Below are 25,243 nucleotides of genomic sequence, written 5' to 3' on the forward strand. Positions count from 1 at the left end.
CCAGCTGTGGTGTAGTCGCACTATGGTAAGGTGTCCAGAAGTGCTGGGCGATGGGCGCAGAGCTGTGCACACAGGCGAGACGATCAGCCATGCTCGCACTCATGAGACTCGAGTCAGATATAATCCTGCCTTGATTCGCGAGTGATAGCGCAGTCGCCAGGAGGGTAGAGCGGCGATTTCGAGCGCCACGGAGACAATCGACCGGAAATTGATATTCTATTCAAAAGCGTCATAGCCAAGCCTTTGGATCCGCGTTATCGTCGATCTTTGATCTCCGGACTTTCGACGCGCCGAACGGCCCTGTATACTGTACCGCGAACCGTGCAGGATGCCGAGCGCACGCATCAAGCCGCGCTGCCTCGTGGTTGGCGCGGGCTCGGCAGGACTTGCAGCAGTGCGGGAAGCGCTCGCAGCCGGACTCGACCCGATCGCGTATGAGGCGAGCGCAGGTTGCGGCGGAGCCTGGCGCTACGACCCCGATCCACAACAGTGTATCGTCCGCTTCGACAATGAGGGCTGGGCCACATTCTTAGGTCCCGATGAAACCGACGCCGACGCTGATCCGGCACGACCGACTCGCAGCGCTCTTTCGCCCATGTACCCGTCACTACGCACCAACGTACCCACCTCGCTCATGCAGTACCGGGGCTGCCCGTTCCCACCTGAAGTTGTACGATCCCGAAACTGCCCCGATGCGCAAATTCGAGCTCACAATCAAGCTCACTCTGGCAGGGCCTCTTCCCGTCGCATGCCCAAGTTCAAGCCTACCTCGAAGCCTACGCCGAGGATCTACTGCCAAACATCAAGTACAACCATCGCGTGACCTGCATCCGACATACCACACCCGCCGACAGCGATCCAGCGTTAGGGCATCCCCGGCGCAGGTGGTTCGCAGAAATCTCGCCGATCGACGGCACCGCAGGTCCGTTCACTGAGCAGTTCGACTGTGTCATGGTCGCGAACGGGCACTACTCGAAGCCGTATGTCCCTTGGACGGAAGGACTCGCGAGCTGGTCACGAGAATTGCTGCACGCACGCTGGTACCGCACGGCCGAAGCTTTCCGGAACAAGACAGTGCTCGTCGTCGGCAACTCGGCTTCCGGTTACGACATCACTCGCGAGCTCGCGGGCTTGGTTCACTCGCAACGCACCGAGCACGAACCTCGCGATGATCGACCCCTTAAAAAAGTATACCAGTCGGCACGCAGTCCGTCCAAGTTGGGCATCCCGTTCGATGCTCCCGATGCTCCCGAATGGGCTCGAGAGATTACCGTCGTGCCTGCAATACGCCGCATCTCTAACCACCTGGTCACATTCGAAGACGGCACCTCCCGGGACGACATCGACACGATCATTTTTGCGACGGGGTACTATTTCACGTTTCCATTCCTACGAGCGTCGGACGCGCCATGGGATGATCACCCCGTCACTCGACCCCCACCCACGCCGACGTCCACGTCCACGTCCACGTCGCAACTTTCGACCGCCCCTGTCGACGGAGGGTTGAGATTACACCACCTCGACGATCGACACCTGTTTTACCTTCCTGATCCAACGATCGCGTTCCTGTGTTTGCCGTACCTCGTGATCCCGTTCCCACTCGCTCAACTCCAAGCTCGACTCGCTTCGTTACATTTTGTGAATCACCCTCAACTTCCGAAACCGCTCGACTTTGTTCCGGGGATCAGCGAGGACGAGCCTGAAACTCGTGAATCAGTCGTGGTGGGTCATCCTGGACAGTACGATCTCATGGATCGAATGATGCGAGAGAGTGGTGATATTCCGACAACAAGTACAGTCAAACAAGCAGACAAACCAGGGATGGCAAGGAACGATCGAGAAGGGAACGATGTTTATGGAGAAACGACTCAGGCAGAACGAGATTTGAGAACAGGGGCAAAAGCGTTGCGTAGAGCCGTCCTTGGGTATTAGGAATCGACCGTGGTCCTTCCCGCGCGAAGTATATGTAGCTGTTCATAGATCCCTCTTGCTTGTACTCTTGTACGGACAACACCTCACGAAAGACGGCAAGAGGATCGCTCCGGCTCCTATGAGGAAGATAGCTCAAGAAGCCGGATTGACTCTCTAGAAGCTGAAAATATTCAGACAGAGTTTGCTTTCACGGTTTGTTGCAGAATTTGCTTTGCGAAGGAGGAGAGAGAACAAAAGTACAAAGTGTCTGTGGGAAAAAGGGGAGAGAAGAAAAAGAAAGAAAGAAGGAGTGGGGGTTGATGCGAGTAGCAAACGAGGGGTATCAAGATGAGCTCTGCTCGCAATGAGGCAGAAAGAAACCAACGAGTTGGGAAGAACAAGTGGAGAAGAGTGGGGTATACATAGAGCTGAGTTTTTCCAAAAATGTGGGAGAGGTCTGGGGTTTTTTTGCGAGGGAACGAAAACTGCATGCGGTTGGATTTGCGATTGGTTTGTTGAGAAACGAGTGGTTGAAGGTTTTGCGAGTTGGTTTGCGAGGTACGAAAGATTGCTACGAGGATGGTTTGGGTATGCTGTAGGGTTGTGATGAGGGGTGGTTTCGGCTACAAAACGCGGCCTTTTTGTGGTCCCAATTGGTGACGAGGCGTAGGTGGAAGGTGTGGGTTCGGTCACTGGTCGGAATCGCTCGAGGTTGTGCGCCCGTACGCTCCTGCTGACTCACGAGCGCGGCCTCGTCCGTGTCGGCTCTTGCTCCTGCTTGTACTCTGGCGTCCGCGGCCTCGACCACGGTCGTCGTCGGCATCGTACTCTTCGAGTCGATCACGGGTCCTTCCCCTCAGCCTTGGGATCTCTTCTTCTCGAGCGTCAACTCGACCACGCTCGCGCGAAGTCCTCGAGGGCATTCGACTGCGCGACGACGCTTCAAGCCGACCTCGGCCGCGAGCGCCTTCTTCTGGTTCGTCGATGGAGAATCGGCGCGAGGATGAGGAGCGACCGCGGCCGACGGTAGGTGGAGTGGCCGGAGGCGAAGGGAAAGGCGAGACGACAGAACTCGAAGGAGAGTCCGTGGTGGCAGCGATAAAGTGTCCTGGTAGGAGCCCAGCCCGAGTACGAGCGGTAAGCGAGGCGGGGAGAGCAGAAGCGCGAATGGTATCGTCGCGTTGTCGTGCGAGCAGTCGAGAAGGAAGAGTGACAGTCGCAGATTGCTCCTCCTCTTCTGCCGGCTCATCCGCCTCGACGGTCGATGGTGATTGTTCGGTCTCGGGTTGGAGGGGAGTGAAGCGCTCGATTGCCGGTTCCGAGCGGATAGCGGCTGCAGGTCCTCGTTTGAAAAGCGACCGAGTCGGTCGTCCTGGCGTAGCAGGGAATGTGGGTTGAGTTGAAGAGCCGACCGTTGGGCGACCAGGCACGGCACCGTCGGCCGAACGGCTGCGCTTCATCTCCTCGTCCTGGGGTTCGGCGGCTCGACCTCGCTGAGCCCGTGGTTCGGATGCGGGCGGAGCCGGGTCGGCCAAGTGAGAGAACAGATAGCAGGCGAATGCCGAATGGGCATCGTCCACGGAAGAGTCACTCTCTGCGCCGTTCGTGTTTGCCAACCCTCGGGTAGACGGGCCTTCATCGCTTGCAGACCTTCCAGTACGAAGGGTTCTGATCCGCGGCGAGAGCAATACTTCGTCGCCCACCTTGTTGTCGACTGAGGTGAGTCCCCTGAAAGGGTGAGGCGGAGAAGGTTGCCAGGATTTGCGGCGGGTCTTGCGATCAAGGTTTGTGTCGACCCGGAGTTTCTTGGTGATTCCAACGCATCCTGGTCGACCGCAGTGTGATGGAGTCGGAACAATGTGCGAAACAGGTTGACTGCTGTTGCGTTGCTGAGGGAGGGCGAGGTGGTCGATATCGTCGTCGTCGATGTGAGCACCCGAGGAGAAAGGGGTCCGCGCGGCGGTCGAGGGCGAAGCCGGATTCAGCGCGGGCGACGCATGCGCTGCCGCAGCTTTCTGGCGGAAGTACAGAGGCGAAGGGATCGTTGGATGCGGTCGGTCGATCTTGCGTCGGTAGCTGAGGTCTTTGCTGCGTACGGTCGAGTCGGCGGGACCGACGCGGGGCGACCCGAGCGGCTCAGGCTGGTAGTGTATCGACCACGTCGCAGGGTATTTGAGGCCGTTCGCTGGGAGCGAGTGCGCGAACGTGTACGCGGCCTTGGGCGGAGGCAGGTCGAGCGAGGGAGGGTCTGCGAGATCGCTCTGGCTCGACTGCAGCGGCGAGTTGGTCGCGCTTGAAGGAGGGGTCGAGCATGCACTCTTGCCCGAGGAGATCAGAGGCGGGACGGGCGAGAGATAAGGCGAGAATTCGGGCGAGACGGAGGCTTGCTGGAAGTCCGACTCGCGGCAGGCTGTCGAGCAGTAAGACCCGCCTTGTGTCGCGTTGCCGCACCTGCACGTGTACACGAGGTGTAGTGGTTAGCACCTGATCGGGGTATTGGATCGCGATCTTCATCCAGACTGATTTTTGCAGACAGGGGGAAGATACGATCTCGGTGCGAGGACGTGAGCGAGAGGGCACGTACGAGAAGCAGAAGTCGCCAAACGGCAGTTCGTCCCTGTCCTCGAACGTGCTTTCCCTCGCATGCGCTGGCTTGACCGCGGACAGCATGCGGGCCGAATGGAAAAAGGGCGCTGCGGGTCGAATTTGCTCGGGCGAGTCACTCGCCAAGCTGGCTGATCGAGGTGTCGGAGAGGCTGCGAGGCGCCTCGGCACGAGTAGTTGGGTTCCACAGATGGGGTCTGGCGGTTCTGGGTAGCCGATCGTCGCGACAGAGGGTCAAGTCGGAAGTTGCGCCGGATCTGGCTTCGAGTCCACGAGGTCTGAGGGGATTTTTCTTCGTTGAGGGCGATGCCGGGTGGGCGCAGTAGAGACGAGAGCAAAAGAGAGCACAAAAGGTCGGCCCGAGTAGGGAAGCGGGTGGGCGGGCAAGCAAAGTTCAACGTTGAAAGGGAGCGTCTGGCGTGCTGCTGATCTCCGCGCGATATCAATTCGTGCGCCGATCTCGCCGGTTTTTTCTCCCCCTCGCTGCTCAGTCCGCCGTTTTTTGGCAAGCGAAAGCACGCTCGATCTTCTTGCACACTAATTCTTGGCGAATTCGTCCACTCTACGCGCATCAGCTCGAACAGCTTGCACGAGCGCAGCCGCCCCATTTTTGCTTTCGCGAGGTCACTGCGCCGCACCGAACGTTCGTGTTCTCGCGCGCGCGGGGATCGCAACAAAACGTTTCCTTTGTTCTCTCGCGTTCAGTTCGGCGGGGCCCATAGTACCGGGCGCACCCGGTTCTTCAGTTGCGGCAGCGTCGTCGGACCGAAGACCCCCAAGCGCTCGTTCTTCTCGAGGTTGCGGCTCGAGCGGATCGATAGGCTCGAGACCGCCTTCCCAAATTCTCTTTTCCGGGGGTTTTCTTATTCCTGCTGTGAGCCGCCTCCCAGATACGCCCACGTAGATCTTAATTACAGCAGCTACTGCTCTTCGTTGAGAGCCAAACTGGACCAATCGAGATGACTAGCATAGGCAAGCGCTTGACTCTTTTTCCTCTCGAAACTGCGTGGAGCTCGAGCCTTCCTGATGTTTGACTTTATTCCGGGCGCTCGAACGGAATTACGAGCGATGCGACGGCGAATACGGACAATAAGGGTTGAGGAATGCAGGTCCCCACTCGCGTACGAGCACCAAGCGTCGACACTCCGTTCGGCACTCGAGGTAGGCGTGGTGCTCTTCGACGCCCTGCTGCCCAGTTGCTGGATTTCCGCGTTTCTCGTCTGATTACAGTAACCCATGTCGAACGAAAAGGTTTCTGCAAACCGAATCCGTGGGGGACGGATCTTTACAACCCGTCCTTGAACGACAGCACATTCCCATAGTCTTGGCTAAAGTGTATTTCCGATTACTGCAAACCAAGTTCAGGTGCAGGTAAAAGTTGCGCTCAGCCTAGCTTTTCCGAGCAAAAGTGGGTATGCCAAAGAACAAAAGGCGGAACGGGCGACCCGGTTAGGCAGCGCTCTAGTACGACCTTGAGCTTGGCCGAGCAAGGTTCGCGACTTGCAGCTTTTGCAAACATTCGCGAGATGCGTATGCGAGCCGACCCTTCCTCAGTGCGTGTCGCAATTGCCCGCGCGCGCGACAAAGCTCGCGGTCAACGACGTAACAGCAATGTTTTGTCAGCTCACGATGGCATACATGCTTCGTGATCAGTGTAATGAACGATCGCGATCTTGTCGCTATCGGCGCAACGAAGCGGTTAGCACCGTGGCCCCCGCACAACGATATCGACTCTCGAGCAGCGCGCGCGAGAAGGTTCGGAGAACGGCCTTTTGAAATTTTGACACTTTACGTAGCTGGTTCGGCTACAGTACTTTCGCCATCGTCGAAAGTTTTCCCCTCGGGATTCTCTCGCAGATCGAGTGGTCATGACGATAGATCATTCTCGTTGCGACCCTCTCTCCTAAGCGAGATAGTCCGAGGATCACGCACGGCAAGGTAAGAATTTATTTTACACCGGAGGACGATGAACAAGTATTTCCATGCCACAACAGGATCACTATGCGATAAGGTACAGCTCGCGAAACAAGAACAACACTGCACCGAGGGTGCATTGAGAGGATTGAGGTTTTCAGCTTCGAGCCAAAGATGCATTGACATCTTCGTCTTCCTCATCGAAATCGTGCGCCGAGTCGTCCGGTAGCAGACCGTACTCACTTGGACGTCGATCGGTTCCGCGACGAGCAAACGGCCAGCTGCTGCCTTGTCCACGACGCCGTGCACTTCGTCCGGAATATCCCGGAAACATCCTGCTCCAGGCAGTCCCGACCAGCTCGAGAGCAGCCCCAGATAGTTCCGACAAAGTGCCTTCACTGGCGTCTCCAGCGGGATCGTCCGTTCGACGAGCGAGTCGGGGTCGTCGCCAAAGTCGCAAGGTGAGCGAAGACGCAACGACCGAGACCGAAGAGAAGGCCATAGCGGCACCTGCCATCATCGGATGTAGATGCAGTCCCCACGGCAGGAAGACTCCCATAGCGAGGGGAATACCTGTTTCATCGTCGAGCGGTCAGATCAGTCTTCGAAGTAGGGCGACGTCAGCAGTCATGGGCATCACTCACCGACGAGGTTGTAGACTGTCGCCCAAATAAAGTTGAGACGGATCTGGCGGAAGATGCGCCGTGATAGGTCGAGAGCAGCGACAACATCGAGCAGATCCGACTTCATGAGCACGATATCGGCTGCTTCCATGGCGATATCGGTTCCCGAGCAAAGCGCGATTCCAACGTCGGCGACGGCCAGAGCTGGGGAATCATTGATTCCATCTCCAACCTGGCGAGAAGCACAGAAATGATGAGCGTGGGATAACAAGCGAGACCAAGGAAAGGGCTTACCATAGCGACGCGATGACCTTGCCGCTGTAGCTTCTCGACAAGAGCCTTTTTGCCGCTTGGGCTCATCGATGCGTGTACGTCAACAGCAGCGATTCCGACCTCGTCCGCGATGGCCTTTGCCGTTGTCTCCTGATCTCCAGTCGCGAGTTGAATCTCGATCCCCATCCAGCGTAGGGCATCGATTGCTTGGCGCGCTTCGGCTTTGATCGTGTCGGCGAGTGATACAGCACAAGCAAGCCGTCCGTCGATAGCGACGAGCACACAGGTTCGACCGATCGACTCTTCTCGCAGGCGGAACGACTCGTGGGAGTCTGGCAGCGCGATACGAGATTGTTGCAGGAAGGACGCGTTGCCAATCTCGATCCGGTGCGAGGAGCGACCTGTGCCAGCAGAAGGTGACAAAGCCGGGAAGTGACCAGATACGCTGCATCGAATGCCCTGGCCCGTGACCGACTCGAACGATGCGACTTCGAGAGAGGAGGGAAGCGACGCGAGCTTCAGTGATTGAAATCCCCACGAAGCAATGGCTTTCGCGAGAGGATGTTCGGATTTGGTCTCAGCAGCGGCAAAGAGGAGGATCGCTTTATCCTGCCATCCGCTGCCGGCGCCGATCTGCTGCGAATCGAGGGCGTCGAGGCTGTTCCGTTCGACCCATTTGACCCCGACTACATCGAGTTTGCCGACCGTGATTGTGCCAGTCTTGTCGAGAACAATGCGGTCTATCCGGTAGCTCGCTTCGAGGGGTCCAGCGCCTTTGATGAGGATTCCGTTTTGCGCTCCGACACCCGTACCAACCATAACTGCCGTCGGGGTGGACAAGCCAAGCGCGCAGGGGCACGCGACGACAATGACCGAGATGCACAGCCGAAGACAGACCATGAACTTGCTCGCTCCAGCTTCGTGGAAGACGTGAGGCAGATGATTTGTCGCATGAGCAATGACCATCCATGCAACGAATGTGCCAACTCCGAGCGAGATGACTGTGGGAACGAAGTAGCCGGCGACCGTGTCGGCGAACGCTTGAATGGGGGCTTTCGAAGTTTGCGCCTCCTCGACTAGGTTGACAATCTGCGCTAAAGCTGTATCCTTGCCTGCGCGAGTGACCTTCATGTCGATCGTCCCTTCGCCATTGACAGTGCCTCCGATCATCGCGGATCCTATTGTTTTCGTTACCGGCACGACTTCTCCCGTGACCATGCTCTCGTCGACCGCGGACTCGCCACTGACAACGACTCCATCTGCCGGAATCTTGTCTCCTGGGACGATTTTGACGATATCTCCAACTTGTACCAATTCGGTCGGAACCTTCTTCTCCTTTGTGCGCTCCGGGTTGGTATAGATGATAGCTTGACTTGGCGCGAGACTCATGAGTCGACTCAGGGCAGTACTGGTTTGCCCTTTGGCGAGATTCTCGAGGAATCGACCGAACGTGACGAATGTGATGAGCATAGTCGAGGTGTCGAAGAAGACCTTGGGCCTGTATGTCGGATCGCCTACGAAGGGTGCCGAAACCATGGCAAAGACCGAGTAGACAAATGCGGCAGTTGTTCCGAAAACGACAAGGACATCCATCGTCGCTGACTTGTGCTTGAGTGCCCGATATGCCGAGCGATAGAACCGAATTCCGATACCGAATTGCACTGGAATGGTGAGGAGACAGCAGACGAGATCGCCGAGATGGACGTAGGGTACGAGAGCGAACTCGACGATAGGACGGAGGAAGGAGACCATCGGGAACACCATCGACAGGAGGAAGACGGGGAGACCGAACGAGAACGACCGCAAGAACGCGTTCCTCCACTCTTGGATCTCCTTGGTGCGCGCGAGCGACTGCAGCTGCATGGCGGTATTCTCGTCCGATGCGAGAGTTGCGTCGAACCCGCAGTCTTCCACTAGATCGACTATGTCTCGAGGCCCGCCAACGAGGGAGGGATCGTAGGTGATAGTGGCGCGTTCAGTCGCAAGCGAGACCGTCGCCGTGAGAACGCCCGCGGAAGAGCGGAGAGCTGATTCGATTGAGGCGACGCAGGATCCACAGCTAAGAAAGTGTAGAATAAAGTCAGACAGAGAATCGAAAAGAGCGAAACACTGAGGAAGCTCACGTCATGCCATAGATGCGAAGTACGACGGTATCTTCTTTCGTCGGTTGTATCGGATACGCTTCGAATCCCATGTCCGAAATCTCCTGCAAGTTGGCGCGCACGGCATGAGAAGAGCTGTGTCGCAATCAGGGGAACGCGTCGTGCGCGATCGCGAGACATACCTCGGCCAGCGATTCGAGTGTCCACAAGCTCGGATCGTAGTCTATCACTGCTCGTTCGGCGCTACGGGTCTCGAAACGCAGGTCAGATCTTCTCTCACCGCCCCGGGTTCGTGAGGGGACAAACTGACAGGAGGGCAACGGTGACGCCCAAGATCCCCTTCTGTCCACTGAGCCCGTTCTCGATGCTGGCCACACATGAGCCACACGTCATGCCTGCGACAACCAAGTGTCAGTGCGGCCGAGGGTGGATGAGGAACTGCGGAGCATCCAGTCGATTCACCTTCGACCTTGAACGAGCCTGTTAGGGTATCTGGGCGCGCTTTCTCATGATCTTGCGACACGAGCAAGTCGAGCTCATCCTGATCGCCGAGCGGATTAGAGCTGGAAGCCGAGGTCATGTCCTGACAAAGCAAAGCGGTTGCCGAGACCGGTCGCCGCTCCCGAGCCTGGCTAGAGGTAGTCGCACAGCAGATCGACCAGCAATGGCGCGCAAGAGACCACTCGTTCTAGTCGTCAGTCGAGATGTTCGAATGGTAATGAGCAAAGCAGAGGTTCGAGATCAACATCAAATCTTTTGCGCCCGCCAACGTACGCGCGACGCGCAGGATCCGACACTCCAGCGCGGCCGTTTCCTTGCGGGTCAACAGCCTCTTGCTGGGGAGAGTGTAGCAAAGAACCTTGTCACGATCGGTATGAACGGTACAGGACAGGCTCACAGCATGCAGGCGAGAAATGCAGCTCGCCCAGACTCGTGATCTGCAAACTGATTAGATTATGTAAAAAAAGAACAAAAATACTGTCTAGTGTACACACACGCGTAAGAAGAACAGGTATCAACGAGTACGCAGGAGCGACAAAGGTAAAAACATCAACATGCCGCGCTCGACATGCAAGAGATGGAGCGCGAGTCAGATCGAATTCATCACCGAGTCTGCAGGTCACTGCTCGGCCTCGGGGAAAAGTCATCTCAGTTGACTTTCTCCTTGAGGGCTTTGCCATCCATCTGACTCGTAGGGGTGTATGCGAGCTCGTTCGGACCGTTGACCTCGGAAGGGATCGTTTCGCCGCGGCGATTCCGTCTTGCAAGCTTGATCTGGAACTCTTCCCGAGTCATTCTCGTACCGAAGAAAATACTGTCGATCACAAGGGTTCAGCAATCAAATTCTGCAGCCAGCGTTTGTCAGCGGGAGAAACAACTCAACTCCCAAGAGATGAACCAAGGTTGCGAATAGTTCTTCTTGAGTCCAGCAACTTGATCTGCACAGGGCGTGGCGAAAAACGGGTCAGCGCGAGATCGGTCACCTGATGCGACAGGAAGACGTACGGTGAATGTCATGATAGTCTGCGTTGTTGCCAAACAAATGTTGGAAGGGATCCCACGGGAAGGCAAACCCGCAGTGATCGTCGACGGTCTTGGCGGTCGAGATGCCGAAGAAGAGGATGTCCTGACGAAGAGTGAGGCCGGCAATCATGTGTGCCATGAAGGTGCCGCAAGTATCGAGCACGAAGCCCTCGATCGGATGGTTGTACAGCGCTCCGAAGGCGTACGGCACGTACAGCCGATGATGCCAGCTGTGAATCGTCCGATACAGGTAGGTGACTTGATGTGCCGAGCGATGCATCATGTACTGCCATCCATCAAGGATGAACCTATGTGTTATGCCGAGAAGCCTTGAGTGAGCCCAGGACACGACCATATGGAGATGGAGGAGAAGCCAAAGACGCACGCTGCCCAGGCTAGCTGAAGGGTCGGGAAACCCCACCAATATATCCAGCTCGAGACAGGTCTTCCGTACCTCGCCAACAGATCGTCTCCCAGCTTCGATCCTGCCGCAGTCATCACCAACTTGGCCAATCTCCCTCCCCACATGTTCAACTCTGCCACATGATCCGTTGCTGGTTGTTCATCCTCGAGTGCAAAGATGCCGAGGAGCGTCTGGAGGACCTGTTGAAAGATCACGGCGACGACGACTTCGCGTACAGTGACCCGGTTCTTGCTCGTGACCTCCTCGGGTTCGTGAATACGATGTCTTTCAAACATGTCCCACTGCAGGCTGTCGAGAAAGCAGAAGAGGAGCGAGAACCCCCAGTAGATCGCGACCGGCGCGAGCACCGAGAGGTACTTGTCCGAGATGCCCGGCAACAGCTCGACTCGTTCAGAGTGGTACCATGGGTATTCTGCAGGCGGTAGCGGGTAGGTGTACAGTGGCGCGTAAGGGTTTGTCCAGTTGTGCATGATCGCGCGCGAGGCTGTAGCGGATGTGGCTGTGACCCGGTCCTTGCAAGCGATCGGGCGCCCGAGATACGAGAGGCGAGAGGCGAGAGGCGAGAGAGTAGCGCGCGCGACGGGTGACAGGTGCGCGTCTGTTGACGGACGACAAGCCGATGCCGAGAAGGTGAGCGAGTTCAGTCTCAGATCGACATGAGCCCGTGGCCGAACTTTTTTTCCCTCGAATTTTACGAATGATTGGCAATCTCGCGTTGTCAACGAGCGTGTACGAAGGAGAATGCATGTTTGTATAGCGCGAACAAGGAGAGAGCAACTAGAGTAACGAAAATACGCGGAAAAGGAAGAGGAAAAGACCATGCGCGACGACACAGCGGGCAGCTACCATGCGGGACAACTTTGTTGAGATCGTTCTGAAGTCGCGAGCTTAGTGAGAAAGGAAGAGAGACAGACGAGAGGGTGAATGAATGGGGAAAAATACACATGAGGAGAGAAGAGATAAAAAGGAGAGCGGTTCCGTCAGAGGGTATAGATAGGATATGAAAAGCTCACTAGCCGACGCAAGTTGCTCGGAAAGTGAGGGGTATAGATGGAGAGTTCGCGCAAACATCACCGCGCGAAGCTGAGAATGCCCGAAGTTTGCGCTCGACCTGCCAGCGGGCGCTTCGGGTTGAGCAACTTTGACGACAGCGAGAATGGCTGACTTGGGAGTTTGGACGACCCCCGCCCTCCTAGCTTTGATGTTAGCGGACAAGGAGATCCGCCATTGCCACAAGGCGACGATCCGTTCGTACCAAACGAGGAGTCTGCCTCGCCGTCCTCATCGTGCACCGATAATTTGTTGCTTTTGCTCCCCGAAGGGGTGGTGGAGAGCGATTGCCGCGATGGGAACTCGAAGCCAGACGGCTCGAGAGCTTTACGAGGATTGAACGAGAGCGGGCGCCGACTGTCATTCTCGGCGTTGCGAAGGAGAGCCGAGGCATGCTGGGCTTGACCAAACGTGAACGAGGACGCTCGGTTGAAGACACCTTTCTGCTTGCGAAACTTGTCAAGGTTCACCGAGCGCTTGGCATCGTGTTCAGGGTGATCCATGACGACATATCCGCCGCTGCAGCGCTCCTGCAGACAGTCAGAGGAAGGGCAGATCAGCATGGGCTCGCGAGGGAGACAAGCACATAAAAAGCGAGAGAGAGAACATACGGGATAGGCTCGGTAGAAAGCTTCGTAGCCACCTTGGAGCACGTACACCTCGGGATAATGCACGCGGGGATACTCTGCCGCATTGCGTACTCGATCCACGTTTCGAAGATGCTTGGCGCTGAGAGAGCGCGAGAGAATGGACGGAATTAGCGAGGCACTCGAAGGGGATGCGATATACGCGAGCAGAGGCGTACCTGGTAGGGGCGCGCTTTGCGCTGAATTCGCAGTGGAAGATGAGGACGGTCCTGCCTTCTGCGAGCGGTCGCTCGCTTGTGCTCGGTCGAGGCACCGTGGCGATGTTGAGCAAGGCATTCTCAACATCGGCCATCTCGGACAGATTGATCGCATCCTTGATGTGCCCTCCCTCGTATTCGTAATCGAAGCGACAGTCTATGACCTGATAGCTCGCGATGTGCTTGTCGCCAAAGTCTCCATTCTGCAAGGCATTGAGCTGCAATTCGTAACAAGCATTAGCCTCGATATGGACCAAAGGGGGTCACGCAGGAGAGCGACTCACAGTTGCAGGCGTAATCCGCATCAATCCGTCCTCCTTGACATTGAAGCATGGAAGAGCCTTGCCCCTTGCTTCCTGCTGGCGGAAACCGGCAATCGGACTTCCGGCTTCGGGAGACATGCAGGCCTTGACGGCTGGTCCCAGGTCGATTGGAGCCCCGAGCTTCTTACCGCTGGGGCCTCCAGCGAAGTAGTCACTGCCATCGATCTTGATCGGACCGGGTTGAGGCGAGTCCATGGGCACATTCAGATCCCGCGCGAAGAGACCTCCTCCCAGAAGCGCTGGGCTATGCGGTACGTTGATGACTCCAGCAGCAACAGCGTCTGCGACCGAGAGCGCCCTGCGCGAATTGCGCCTCGAATGCGAAGGTCGCCCATCATGCGCTTGAGTCGCGAACCGCTTGTTGAAAGAGGACGACGACGACGAGAGAGACGACTCTGAAGGGATCGAGCAGGTCGAGCCCGAAGCGTTGCCAAAGCTTGCGAGTGACGGACGACGGCTCAGGTTGAGCCCGATGGCAGACCGCTGCCTGCGTGCGACGTGGTGAGTACCGCCAATCGTGTTGACCTTGTCAAACGCGCGGCGACCGAGAGAGCTGTTGTTCGAGTGGTTCGCCGGCGTCGGAGAACCAACGATGGGCGAATTCTCCTGCTCAAGGAATCTTTTCCGAGAGGGAGGGATCGGAGAATCTTGCGCTTCGTCCTCGAAATATTCGCCAAGAGCTTCGGCAGCCCCGCCACTCGAGGAAGGACTGCTGTTCCCGCCCGGACTCAGAGGGGATCGCTGAGTGATCGAATCTGATACGGAGCGCGGTTGACGACCGGGTCGCAAAGCGACAGGCGAAGCGAGCCCGTGCGGCGAAGAGCCGTCGATTTGCATGCGGAACGGCGATGCTTCGGCTGCGTTCTGGCGAGTACGATGAACGGACGGCTCCGACTGCGAACGGTATGTCGGGTCAGCATACACGATTACCGCGAGAAGGAGGAGATCGAGCAGACCTGGCGCTTCACTGGAGGAAGAGGCGGCGCGAGACTGTTCGAGGATCGGTTCCACATAGAAGGAAGGGCGCTTCTCGGTCGCCTAAAGGGTCGATTTTGTGGGGATCAGTACTGCGCGTGTCGACTTGAGGCACAGTCAGAACTTACGACGGCGGCGGGAATCGCTGTTGCCGGAGAGTTCCTTCGGGCGCACCAAAGAAGCTGTCTTCGCCGGCGGAGGCAGGAGCATCATTGTCACGCGATGCAAAGGAAAACCCGGCGGTAGCGAACGGCGGCTGGGACTTTTCGGCCTCCGATGGTGGCACAGTTGCAAAGTGCGTCAGACTTGGGCGTCGCTGGTGTGCACCCGTGCTCGAAGTTGGGCGCGAACGAGGCTTTTTGATGCGAGATGTCGACGCAAGCGACGTAGATTCAAGGGAGGAGGTCAAGTCGACTGGCGACCCCGCGCGAGGAATCGAGAGCGGAGCGATGTGAGGGAAACTGGTCTGAGTGGGCGGCGCGGAGCGCTCTCCACGGAAGAGACTCTTCAAGAAGGGATGATCCGGTTTCGCAAGGCTGCTGGCTGTCGCCGTAGTCGGCTGCGAGGCGTGACGGCCAAACAGGGCGAGCGGGCGGAGGTTTGGCGGGGCACGGATTGCAGCGGGTGCCTCCGAGCCAGCGCCGAGGTGGGCATGAGGCGCGGGCGAGATGTCCATCGGCATGGCCGGAGACGAGCATGCTGCTGCCAGGATCGGTGCGCCGCGACCGAGTGGAGAAGGGTTGGAACGCTCATCCGAAGTGATCGACCTGCGAGCCGAGTTGAACGAAAATCTCAGCGGCCCGTTCCCGCCCCGCGCATCCTCCGGTGCCTTTCCTAGATATACCAAGCTCGAGACGAAAGTACTCACATGGAACTGGCGAACGAAGCGTCGAACGAAGGGGATATTTCGCCATCTTGGTAGGTTGCAGACGGCGACGAGGGCGCGACCAGGATCTGGCCCTTGAACGCGTCCGCACTACGCCGCAATAGCCGATCACCCTGCGGCGAAGACGACTCCATGTCGCAAGATGCTGTGGTCGTGGGCCGAGGAGGTGCGAGGGGTTCCGGATTGAACACAAAGGGACCAGGTCGGACGGGGCCAGGAGGTCCCGCAGGTCGACAGCTCTCGCAGCAAGTGCAGCGCTGTGGAGCCTTGATGTGGTTGACTAGTCGGCACCGGGCTCGAGGAGGCTGCAGGAGAGGTGGAGAAATGGGAATGTTGAACGATGGCCAAATTGGCAGGCGGCTCTGTCTCCGATCGAAATCGTTCAATTGAACGCGCTGTGCAACCTCTGCAGGGCAATTAAGGTTCGGCTGGATGTCGGATAAATCTTGCGAGCGAGCAAAACGGTAGAGCACGCTCGTAAACACGGGAAGTTGGCTCAACAGGGACTCGGGAGCGCCGACGCGCGCACGCGAGGTGTCAGCGCTTCCTCGCTGTCACGGGAATTTCGGGTTGACGCTTCCAAGGCCGTCACAACTACGTCAATCTGCTTTCGCTCAACCTGGAGTCGTGCTTGTCAACTGTACAAGCAGTTCATAGAGAAGGCCGTCTAAGGTCCTCTGGAAAGCGTCGCAAACTTAAACTGTCAGGTCCAAGTCGTGTCACGACCTTCCCAAACTGATCCCGGTCTCCCTCTTCTCTCGCTCTCTGGTCGACACACCATCCGGTTGCAGGAGTGAGCTGTGTCTTAATCATGCATCTTGTTGGCTGGCCAGACTCTCGCAAAAACGCAGAATGAATCCTGTGGGAATGAGAATGTCCGTGCTCGGAATTCCACGCGGGCAAACTACTGAGTATGTACATAATTCGATCACCCGCTTGCTGCCTTCTTCATGGCCCTGTCATGTTGAACGAAGATCTGTCACACAGCTTCGATTTTTGCAAGATGAAAAAAAGAAACCTCGGCCCGGCTACGGTCGAGCTCCAGACGCTACGGTCGCGATCAATTCATGTTCTTCCAACACTCAGTACCGCTGTCGACCGCGCCAAGCTCACGTGCATGAATCCGACGAGGGCTGTGTATGCTACGACTTGTAGTGGCAGGCGGACGCGCCGCAAAGATTGCCCAGCGAGAGTATCTCATCGGCTATAGGTTTGGGTCCAGGCGCCACAGAGTCTCGCGTGGAGGAATTCCAGAACATGAGCTCAAATAGAAGCCATCGCGCATGTGCAGTATGGCGGCCCCCGCTACTGTACAACGCTACAGCTCCTCAATCAGAAGGCGCCTTTACTCGCGACGAGTAGCGTCTTCATGCTGTGGCAGGGGCTCGCAGAGCTGCAAGCGCTGCCGTCCTAGTTTTTCGAGATAGCCTTTCAGAGCAAAGTCTTCTCGATTCGAGCTGAGTCGAGCATCCTCTTGTAAGCGAGAGGCCAAGTGCAGGAGAAATCAAGTCGCTTGGATCACCGAGTCGATGAGCGTTGTACATATTCTCGCATCTTGCATTTACCTTGTGTGATAACCGAATGGTTGACATCGAACGTCCTAGAGCAGGAATGTGGTAAGCTTACCCTTCGGAGAACCGAGGTGTCCTGGGGCGAAAGAGCTGGGTTTTGCGGTTTCGGTTGATTGGCTCGCAGTGTTTGAGTAGTAGAACCTCTTCACACATGTGATGACAACCACATTGGTACTATGCCCAATATCGAAGGCAACTGTTCCGGATGGTCGAGAACTTTAAGTTTGCGCAAGGAGCAAGATCTCCTGGTTCTGTTCGATATGCAAATCATTCTATCCAAGTTCGGTGGTAGCCCCCGCCTGAATAACGCGAGTGCGTCTGTCGGTCTTCGCCGTTCCCTATCTCCAGAGGGAGCGAGTGCCAAGCGAGCGTCCGAGCGCATTCACGACGGCTAACGAAGCAGAAAGCACCAAAGCTCGAAGCTCCATGAAACCCCGAGTGGAGAAGGAGCGTAGTAGATAGCTCTACTCTGACATATCTCGCAACACCTACCGTCGAAAATCAGGGGAAGGCCGGCGAAAGTGTGACGGTTAGGCGCGCACGAACCAGATTAGACTCTTTGATGCCAGGTCTCTTTGCCGACGAATGGCGAATCGTTATCTCTTCTTCTTCATCGTCAGCCCGTCTCGTTCCATCGGTTTTCACCGGAGGAATAAGCCTTGGTATCGACTGTCAGACCTGCCCATGGTCTCGCCCCAGAAAGCAAAATGCAGCATGCTACCTCTCACCATTCCGATTGTGAACATCTTGTAATTACACCTCAACTGCAGGGGATCGGACGCTGCGCGAAGAATCGCAATTGATGCTACGGCTCTAGCAATCTTGGGAGACAATGCGTGCTGCAGGGCGGTACCAGAACTCGGAATAGAATCGTTGCAACAGAGATAGGAATGTTATAGCAGCTGTGATATGGACAAGTGTGCGGTTCCAAGAATGAAAGTGGGCAGGAATGAACTAGCGAGGTGTGGGATCGAGATATCCATCTCTTGTAAAGACTCAGTCGATCTATGCGAAGACGAGAGCGCCACCTCCGAGCGCGCCAATGGTCATGACAGTCGCGAGCACAAGCGTCATGGGTTGGAACGAGACCATCGAGGAAGCTCCACTTCCACCCCTGTCGGCCAAGGTACGAGTCAGGGTCATCCGCGCTCCTCGCAAAGGAGGCAATAAGTACTCACGTAGCACCAGATGCTGCAGCTCCACCAACGCTCGATGCACCGGAAGCTCCAGCTCCGACGCCCGAGGTGATGGTCGATCCAACGCCGGCTGGAGAGAGGAAGCGTCAGCCTAGCTATCACCGTTGCCGAGAGCTTCGGCAGCATACCAGCTCCAGAAGTTGCCGTAGAGAAGGCACCGCCTGCGAAATGTAACTGAATTTAGCCACGGGTACAAGCTGACTGAAAACATGTCTAGTCCCTTACTGGCACCGGAGACGATCGTAGAAGCAACGCCAGCTATACGAATAGAAATGATCAGCAATCAGGTGTTCGAGGTCAGTAGCAGGTACGACGAACCTCCGCCGCTGGTGACAGTGGAGAATGCGCCAGCTGGCAAAGGCGAAACAGAAATAGTGAGCTTGATAGGTTTCAACAGGAACTGTCGCGTTCGCTCACCTGCGCCAGAGGTAACGGTCGAGAATGCTCCACCAGCACCACTAGTAATGGTAGTCAAGACTCCATCGGCTCCCGAGGTGACGACACTGTCCGGTGAGGTCGCTGTCAGCATGATGCTCTTTCTCAGATCATGCGAGAGTGAGCACGGACGTGAAGACGGAAGCTGCACCATTCGTCGCAGTGCTGAATGCACCTCCGACAGCCGAAGTCGCAACTCCGACACCGGACGTGACATCGCCGAAGACACTAACGAACCAGCGGGCGGGTCAGTTCGATCCGATCACACGTGATCCTTCCTGCTACCCCGTAGCCTCCATCAAGTATCCCGCTTGAATTGCCAGGCAAGTAGAGCGCGCACCGCTAGCCGGATTCATCCGAAACCCTGCAGGATCCCTCGGCGTTGAAACGCTGGTATCTTACCTGGTAACGTCGCTGTACAGCCCGAGAATGAATGGTAAGCTCTACTGTGGGTCCAGCGACATGCAGAGGCAGAGGGGGCGCAGCGAGAAAACGCACGAGAAGAATTGGCGCTCTTCGAGGTCCTGAGCGGGCGCTGCGAGAGCAGCCGGGGCAGCGAAAGCGGCGAGGGTGGCGATGAGGACTGAGGTGCGCATGTCGTTCAGTTGTGGTGGTACAAGTTCGAGAGGAAGGCTCGCACTTGCATGCAGTCGCTAATAACGCTCGGCGACGATGACGGCATTGTTTCTCGATCCGGTCTCGGCACCGCTCGAAAATTCACGATCCACCAGCGACCGGTCTAGCGAGTCGTCACTGATCCCGAATCAAGTATTGTCAAGGTCAACAGGCATACCGTTGCAAGACTCTGGCAGGAATCTGCTCGAAAAAGATGAGACATGAACTTGAAGAGATTTCGATTTCGAAATTTTCCCCGGATATCGTTCTTCTCAGCAGAGTCACCTCGATCGCGACTCGCACGACTGTCTTCTGCCTGAAGTCTTCAACTACCTTCCCGAAGCCTCCCCTCTTCCATGAGCACCTGCTGGACATACTTGTACGCGTTATCAGTAACTGAATAACACGAAATATGGCCGACAACTTGAGCGGCGCATCTCTACCGGCATCACTGGTGTCGGAGTCTCTATCAACCGGCGCGCTTCCGCCGTGGGTCAAGCTGGATATCAGGTGCGGTCTCTAACCCTGTATCGAGCCCAGCCTCGTCTGACGATGCTGACGATCGACGTTGATATGTGTACAGCAACATTTCGTTGACCCTGGTCATCATTGGAGCCTACTTGACCACGATCAACCAGCTCTCGTATTGGCTCCGAGAGAAGCTCTTGCTCTCTTCGTCGCTCATCTCGTTCGCCGTCGGCATTCGTGCGTACTCACACCTGGCTCCATTTGTCTCATTTACGTGATGCTGACTTTTGACACTCGATAGTTGCGGGTCCGCTTGCCCTGAACTGGATCAGCCCGTACATCTGGGTCGGGCATGACGAGGATGCCCTCCACAACCTCACATTCCAGATCACCCGCCTCGTGATCGGGATCCAGGTCATGTTTGCCGGGATCGACTTGCCTGCTGCGTACCTCCGACAGCAGTGGCGATCGCTGTTTATGCTCTTGATCCCAGTCATGACCATCGCGTGGTTTATCTCGGCGGGATTCATTCGACTGTTCGTGCCGACTCTGACATTCCTCGAGGCACTCTGCATCGCTGCGTGCGTCACACCGACCGACCCTATCCTCGCCAACGCCAGTGAGTCTCTTCTCGCTTGTACATACCCAAATTGTAGTCAATTGACGAACTGCTCGTCGATCTGCGGCAAAGTCGTCAAGGGTCGTTTCGCCGAAAAGCATGTTCCGAAAGGCGTCAGGGACATCATATCTGCCGAGAGCGGTGCGAATGATGGACTCGGGTCAGTTTCGTGTCCTTGCACGTGCTTGTGGGCTTGCATTGACAGCTGGCGTACGCAGGTATCCTTTCCTCTTCCTCGCGATCTTCCTCATGGAGCGTCCCGGGTCTGGTTCGATCAACGCGTCTCTCCAGCACTGGTTCGTCACGACTTGGATTTACCAGATCTTGCTCGCGTGCGTAATCGGCGCTGTCATCGGCTGGATCGCCCGCAAGACTCTCAAGGAAGCTCACCGCCGCCAGCTGATCGACCACGAATCGTTTTTGGCATACGGCGTCGGACTTACGTTCTTGACTCTCGGCGTCGTTGGCGTGCTTGGAAGTGATGACGTTTTGGCGTGTTTCATTGGTCCGTAGTCTTTCGCACATCTAGCTCGTTCAGTTCATCAGGCTGATCCCCATTGCACAGCTGGAAATTCTCTGACGTGGTCTGATCATTACCGTGTCGAAACCGAAGACGAGACCTTCCAAGACGGTGAGCTGCAATTATTCTGGGCTCAAAGGACCGATCTGATGCAGCCGACTTGTTAGTGATCGACAACCTCCTGAACACGACTGTCTTCATTTACCTTGGAGCGCTCATGCCATGTGAGTGATCGCCGGGAACAAGGCGAGGTCAAGCGCGATACTCATTCTTGCGTCTCGGGAACAGGGTCCGAATTGACTACCGACCATCTTGTACCATGGAAGCTCGTCCTGCTCGCGATATGTATCTTGGCTTTTCGTCGTCTCCCCGTCGTCCTCGCACTCCACAAAGCGATTCCGGCGTTGCCCGACCTCAAACAGTCCCTCTTTGCCGGGTGGTGCGCCCCTATTCGCTTCGTTCCGTCGTAGCACCAAAGAGCTGACATGTTTCTCCTCGTTTTCAGGTTCGGTCCGATTGGAGTCAGCGGTGTCTGTAAGCCGAGGCTCCTCATGACCTTTGCTCTCCGTGCTCTTGCTAACCTTTTGCTTCTCTCAGACTACGCGATCCTCGCTCTCGACGTGCTGCCTGTGGAACGCGTCGTCTTACGTCAGACGATCGTCCCCGTCGTCTTGTTCATAGCAATGTGCTCTACAATTGTCCATGTGCGTTTCACCTCTCGCACCCTCAGCCCGTGCTGCGCAAGCAGATGCTGATATGGCAGTGTTGATGCTACTGCCGCTTGCAGGGCATCACGATCCCCCTGACACGAGCAGCCCCGAAAGCTGTCTATCGCACAAAATCCGTCATGTCGTCTCAACCGATCAGCAACTTTTTCGGATACTTCAAAGCGCCCGTCACGCTCGAAACCAACGCAACCACTTCTCCGTTCAAGAAGGCGGTTGCAGCGTTCACTCAACGATCCAACACGTTTGCTTCGGGAGGTCCATCTCGAAACCTCAGTAGGAGGAACTCGGTCGATCTTTCCCCTGCGCTGGGAGTGCCTCACGTCAATACGGGATCCGTTACGACTGTACATGCTGATTCTCAAATCGATCCAGTTCGAGACGTTGAACTCAGTCAGGAAACGTTTGAACCCATCATGTTGCAAGCCCAAAGCGAGGGTCAAGCCAAGACCGTCGTAGGGGAAGACCGCGAGCTTGACGCGCCTGCTGTCGCTGCTAACCGAGTCGAATTTGCTCTACCCGGAACGACCGGAAACCAGGGCGCTCCCTGAAATGTCTTGTTCCCCCCCTTTTTTTTATCGTTTCACACCCAATAGCTTATCCGAGTCGAATCCTTTGAAATTGGCATGGGCACGAGACATTCAACCTATCAAGCAGACCTGGTCTCAAGGAGAACACAAAAAGAAGAAGAAGAAGAAAAGCGAAAGGGTAGTTGTACAAAGGAGAAAGCAAACAGACACATAAGAAAGAGAGCGATAGACTTATTCCAGGTGATAATTTAAACGCGAGCGAAAGCACCTCCAAACCTCGACCAATTGAGATCAGGTTCGTTGTTGTCTTCTTCGGCAGTTTCGAAATCTTCGAAAGCGGAACCTTCGCGATCTCGTCTCGAGACTGAATCGAATCCATCTGAGAACGGGAACCGTTCGGTACCAAACAACGTGCGAGATGCGGGTGGGGTCGTAGGTGGCAGGAAGCTCTTCTTTGCTGAAGTGGGTTGGTTGGATAAAGTGCCGAGAGCAGTCGTTGTTGGGACTTTGGCACCCGAAGAACGAATCTTGTTGGCGAAGGGAGAGACGAGAGGAAAAGGGAGGCTCGAAACCGGCAGGGACTTGCGGGAGGCAGACCTTGAGACCGGACTGTTCTCGCTGACGTGTGAGGTCGAGCGACGAGCTGACATAGAGAGAGCGGTCGAATGTGGAGCGGCAAAGAAGGCAGGATCGGTGGTCGCAATGGACGTTTGTTTGGCAGGTCGCAAAGCGGTGACAGGCGAGTCACCAGTCTTGGTAGGCATGAGGTAATCACGAATCGATTCGTTTGTAGTCTCGAGGTCCGAATCTTCGTCGAGGATGTCCTCCTCCTGAGAGACCGAGTTGTCGGCAGCCCCAACATCGTGGAACGCATCAGAGTCCGTTTCGTCCTCCTCCTGCTCGTGCCCTGAGGTTGCATTCGCAGACTCCGCACTGCTCATGCGGAAGCGTTTCGTCGAATGACCGTCGGCTTTCTTGCTCGAAGCCATGGAGATACGAGATTGCGCGATAGATCGACCACTGATGCTGCGAGGAGGACTGACGACTGTTTCGAGTACAACCGACGTGTTTGACGCATCGCTATCGCGAGCACGCTTGCCGATATTGGCCGTTCGAGCAGGAGTGGCGGCCGAGGCGCGAGGAGAGCGAGGGGAGGCGCGAGCGATCGAGCCTACCATTCGAGAGGGTACAGCTGATGCGGGAATGGGGGATCCAGTCGCTTCGAGCCTGAACGGCGTGGCTTTGCGCATGGTGTGCGAGTTGGCCGGAGGATGCGCAGGAGAGCCGACCGGGCTGTCGAAATTCACGAGCGAACGAGTCGGAGGCGCATCGGAAAGGGTAGGACTGGCGTTGACGATACCAGACGGAAAGTTGTCTTTAGGGACGGCGATGGGTGCAGGTCGAACGAGGTCTGCCTTTGCAAGCTGCTTCGAGTCCAGCTCGAGCGCAACGAGCCGAGCATTGATGTCTCTCGCCAGTTGTTCGACCCGCTCAGCGCCTTCGGTTTGTTGGACCAGCAAGGCTTTGTATTGCGCCGAAGCACGCTCTTGGGCGGAATCTCCGTCAATTTGAGCTTGTTCACGGTACTGCTCGAGTTCTGCGATTCTGACCCGCAGGAGGTCGCGCTGGGAAATGCTGTGGAATCTGGACGCCTCTAGGTCGCTCTCGAGCTTCACGATCCTTGCGGTCGCCTGCTCGAGTTTGATTTGCCACAAGTCGGCTTCTTTCACAAGTTTCGAGTACAGGTTATCATGGTCCTCCTGCATGAGTGTGATTGTTGCGGCGAGCGAGTCGATCTGCGCCTGCAGACGGTTTTGTCCATCTTGACCCTCAGGGGCGCTCGATTTGTCATTGACGACCAGGGCAGTACCAGCAGCCGTCTGTTCCGGAGAGCGCAAGAGTTCGGATTGCCGGGAGTTCAACTCGGGTTCTGCTTCACCGGTCGCAAATTGCTTGTTCGACTTGTCACCCTGTTCGTCACTTGAGGCGGGTTCAGCGCTGTCGATTGTGGCGGGAATGGCGGCCCTGTTTACGGGACAACGTGAGAATGTGTCCTTTTGCAGGCTTGTACAAGTTTTCTCGCCGGCTCACAGGTTGTAATAATGCGCGAGCGAGTCGATTAGTGAGGCATTGGTACCATTCGCCTTGAGTGAGTGTTGCTGAGCGAAATGCAGGTGTGAGCGGGGTGCAAAACATCGGTATCACCTTCATGGACACACAGAAGCACAAAGGACTGTATACATACTTTACAGAGGGCCTGCAGCTGGGCCCGCTTGAGCTCCGAAAGCTGTGCGAATGAGGTCGGCACCATGTTGAGTGACGATCAACAGAGATGGACAGCGCGTCGAGTCGAGTCCGCGTGCCGCTTGCTAGGCACCAGAGGTCGTACGAGCCCACCCAAGGTCGGTGAAGGTGGTGCTACGCGTGAGTGTGGGTGTTGGCGAGATGAGAAGACCTCGCGGCCAACATGAGCCAAACAATTAATATCGCGTGCGGACGTCTGCGCACGTGAGAAATATTCTTTGCTCGACTCGGAAAAATTGCTGCTACTGTACGTACTCGAGCCAACTGGAACTCAAGACTCGCTTGGAGCGAACTCCGTCCCGGTAGCGGCATCAATGAGCCGGTTGAGAAGGTCAACTATTCTGGCCTCTTCCAGCGACGGATGCCCTTTGGCATGTGGATCCGTACGAGCGCTTACAGCAGAGAGCATAGCCGATCGCTCTCTCGGATTCTGCAGGAGCAGCTCATCGGCGACGAACCAACAACGTATGGGGTTCCCCGCGGAACTTGCACAATAATGTCGTCAAGGTGTCGCGCAGACCGCAGTATCCTATTCGTATTCCTCAGTGGACTCCCTTCGTTCGAGGAATGCCTGTATAGACTTATATCTTGAAAACCGAGTCGAGTGTGAGCAGTCGTGAAGCGAGCCGATGCGACTTCGTAGAGCTCTCGCGGACGTTGTGCAGCAAACGTCGCGCCAGCTCTCTTCACCATCCTGACAGTAGCCCGGCTTGCTCGTACGACAGCACACCGTTGACAAGAGCTCGGCATTGACACACTCGCTCGACGGCTTTCGCACCGCTCAGTGCTCCACACCGAATTGAGCGA

General features: G+C 56.4%; 8 protein-coding genes across 8 annotated transcripts; 2 read left to right on the forward strand and 6 right to left on the reverse strand.

Moving 5' to 3' along the window:
- Positions 1–328: 328 nt before the first annotated feature.
- Positions 329–1,932, forward strand: JCM15063_001464 (uncharacterized protein; the record flags this gene model as incomplete). The annotated part of the gene is made up of 2 exons (XM_076677727.1): positions 329–670; positions 733–1,932. 2 exons carry the CDS (start codon positions 329–331, stop codon positions 1,930–1,932), a joined length of 1,542 nt encoding a protein of 513 aa, XP_076535051.1.
- Positions 1,933–2,600: 668 nt separating this feature from the next.
- Positions 2,601–4,581, reverse strand: JCM15063_001465 (uncharacterized protein; the record flags this gene model as incomplete). The annotated part of the gene is made up of 2 exons (XM_076677728.1): positions 2,601–4,362; positions 4,496–4,581. The coding sequence occupies 2 exons, from the start codon at positions 4,579–4,581 to the stop codon at positions 2,601–2,603; spliced, it is 1,848 nt and encodes a 615-aa protein (XP_076535052.1).
- Positions 4,582–6,586: 2,005 nt separating this feature from the next.
- JCM15063_001466 (heavy metal translocating P-type ATPase) lies at positions 6,587–10,007 on the reverse strand (the record flags this gene model as incomplete). Its single annotated transcript, XM_076677729.1, has 7 exons — positions 6,587–7,002; positions 7,074–7,284; positions 7,347–9,384; positions 9,449–9,531; positions 9,610–9,670; positions 9,738–9,822; positions 9,890–10,007. The coding sequence occupies 7 exons, from the start codon at positions 10,005–10,007 to the stop codon at positions 6,587–6,589; spliced, it is 3,012 nt and encodes a 1,003-aa protein (XP_076535053.1).
- A 569-nt stretch (positions 10,008–10,576) lies between these two features.
- Positions 10,577–11,845, reverse strand: SUR2 (sphingosine hydroxylase; the record flags this gene model as incomplete). Its single annotated transcript, XM_076677730.1, has 4 exons — positions 10,577–10,742; positions 10,812–10,866; positions 10,934–11,259; positions 11,337–11,845. The coding sequence occupies 4 exons, from the start codon at positions 11,843–11,845 to the stop codon at positions 10,577–10,579; spliced, it is 1,056 nt and encodes a 351-aa protein (XP_076535054.1).
- Positions 11,846–12,445: 600 nt separating this feature from the next.
- On the reverse strand, positions 12,446–15,587 carry MIH1 (putative tyrosine protein phosphatase MIH1; the record flags this gene model as incomplete). The annotated part of the gene is made up of 7 exons (XM_076677731.1): positions 12,446–12,955; positions 13,037–13,154; positions 13,231–13,487; positions 13,554–14,486; positions 14,549–14,630; positions 14,696–15,334; positions 15,436–15,587. 7 exons carry the CDS (start codon positions 15,585–15,587, stop codon positions 12,446–12,448), a joined length of 2,691 nt encoding a protein of 896 aa, XP_076535055.1.
- A 2,442-nt stretch (positions 15,588–18,029) lies between these two features.
- On the reverse strand, positions 18,030–19,251 carry JCM15063_001469 (uncharacterized protein; the record flags this gene model as incomplete). The annotated part of the gene is made up of 8 exons (XM_076677732.1): positions 18,030–18,138; positions 18,203–18,290; positions 18,349–18,381; positions 18,446–18,478; positions 18,539–18,571; positions 18,638–18,723; positions 18,788–18,883; positions 19,154–19,251. 8 exons carry the CDS (start codon positions 19,249–19,251, stop codon positions 18,030–18,032), a joined length of 576 nt encoding a protein of 191 aa, XP_076535056.1.
- Positions 19,252–19,682: 431 nt separating this feature from the next.
- On the forward strand, positions 19,683–22,153 carry JCM15063_001470 (uncharacterized protein; the record flags this gene model as incomplete). Its single annotated transcript, XM_076677733.1, has 11 exons — positions 19,683–19,780; positions 19,854–19,975; positions 20,040–20,357; positions 20,430–20,517; positions 20,576–20,862; positions 20,923–20,988; positions 21,045–21,101; positions 21,166–21,316; positions 21,383–21,411; positions 21,475–21,581; positions 21,665–22,153. The coding sequence occupies 11 exons, from the start codon at positions 19,683–19,685 to the stop codon at positions 22,151–22,153; spliced, it is 1,812 nt and encodes a 603-aa protein (XP_076535057.1).
- Positions 22,154–22,380: 227 nt separating this feature from the next.
- On the reverse strand, positions 22,381–24,443 carry JCM15063_001471 (uncharacterized protein; the record flags this gene model as incomplete). Its single annotated transcript, XM_076677734.1, has 3 exons — positions 22,381–24,157; positions 24,224–24,291; positions 24,378–24,443. 3 exons carry the CDS (start codon positions 24,441–24,443, stop codon positions 22,381–22,383), a joined length of 1,911 nt encoding a protein of 636 aa, XP_076535058.1.
- Between the last annotated feature and the right edge of the window lie 800 nt (positions 24,444–25,243).

This window comes from Sporobolomyces koalae, assembly GCF_050403365.1.
Source record: "Sporobolomyces koalae JCM15063 DNA, S_koalae_JCM15063T_v1_ctg10, whole genome shotgun sequence".
Lineage (NCBI taxonomy): Eukaryota > Fungi > Basidiomycota > Microbotryomycetes > Sporidiobolales > Sporidiobolaceae > Sporobolomyces > Sporobolomyces koalae.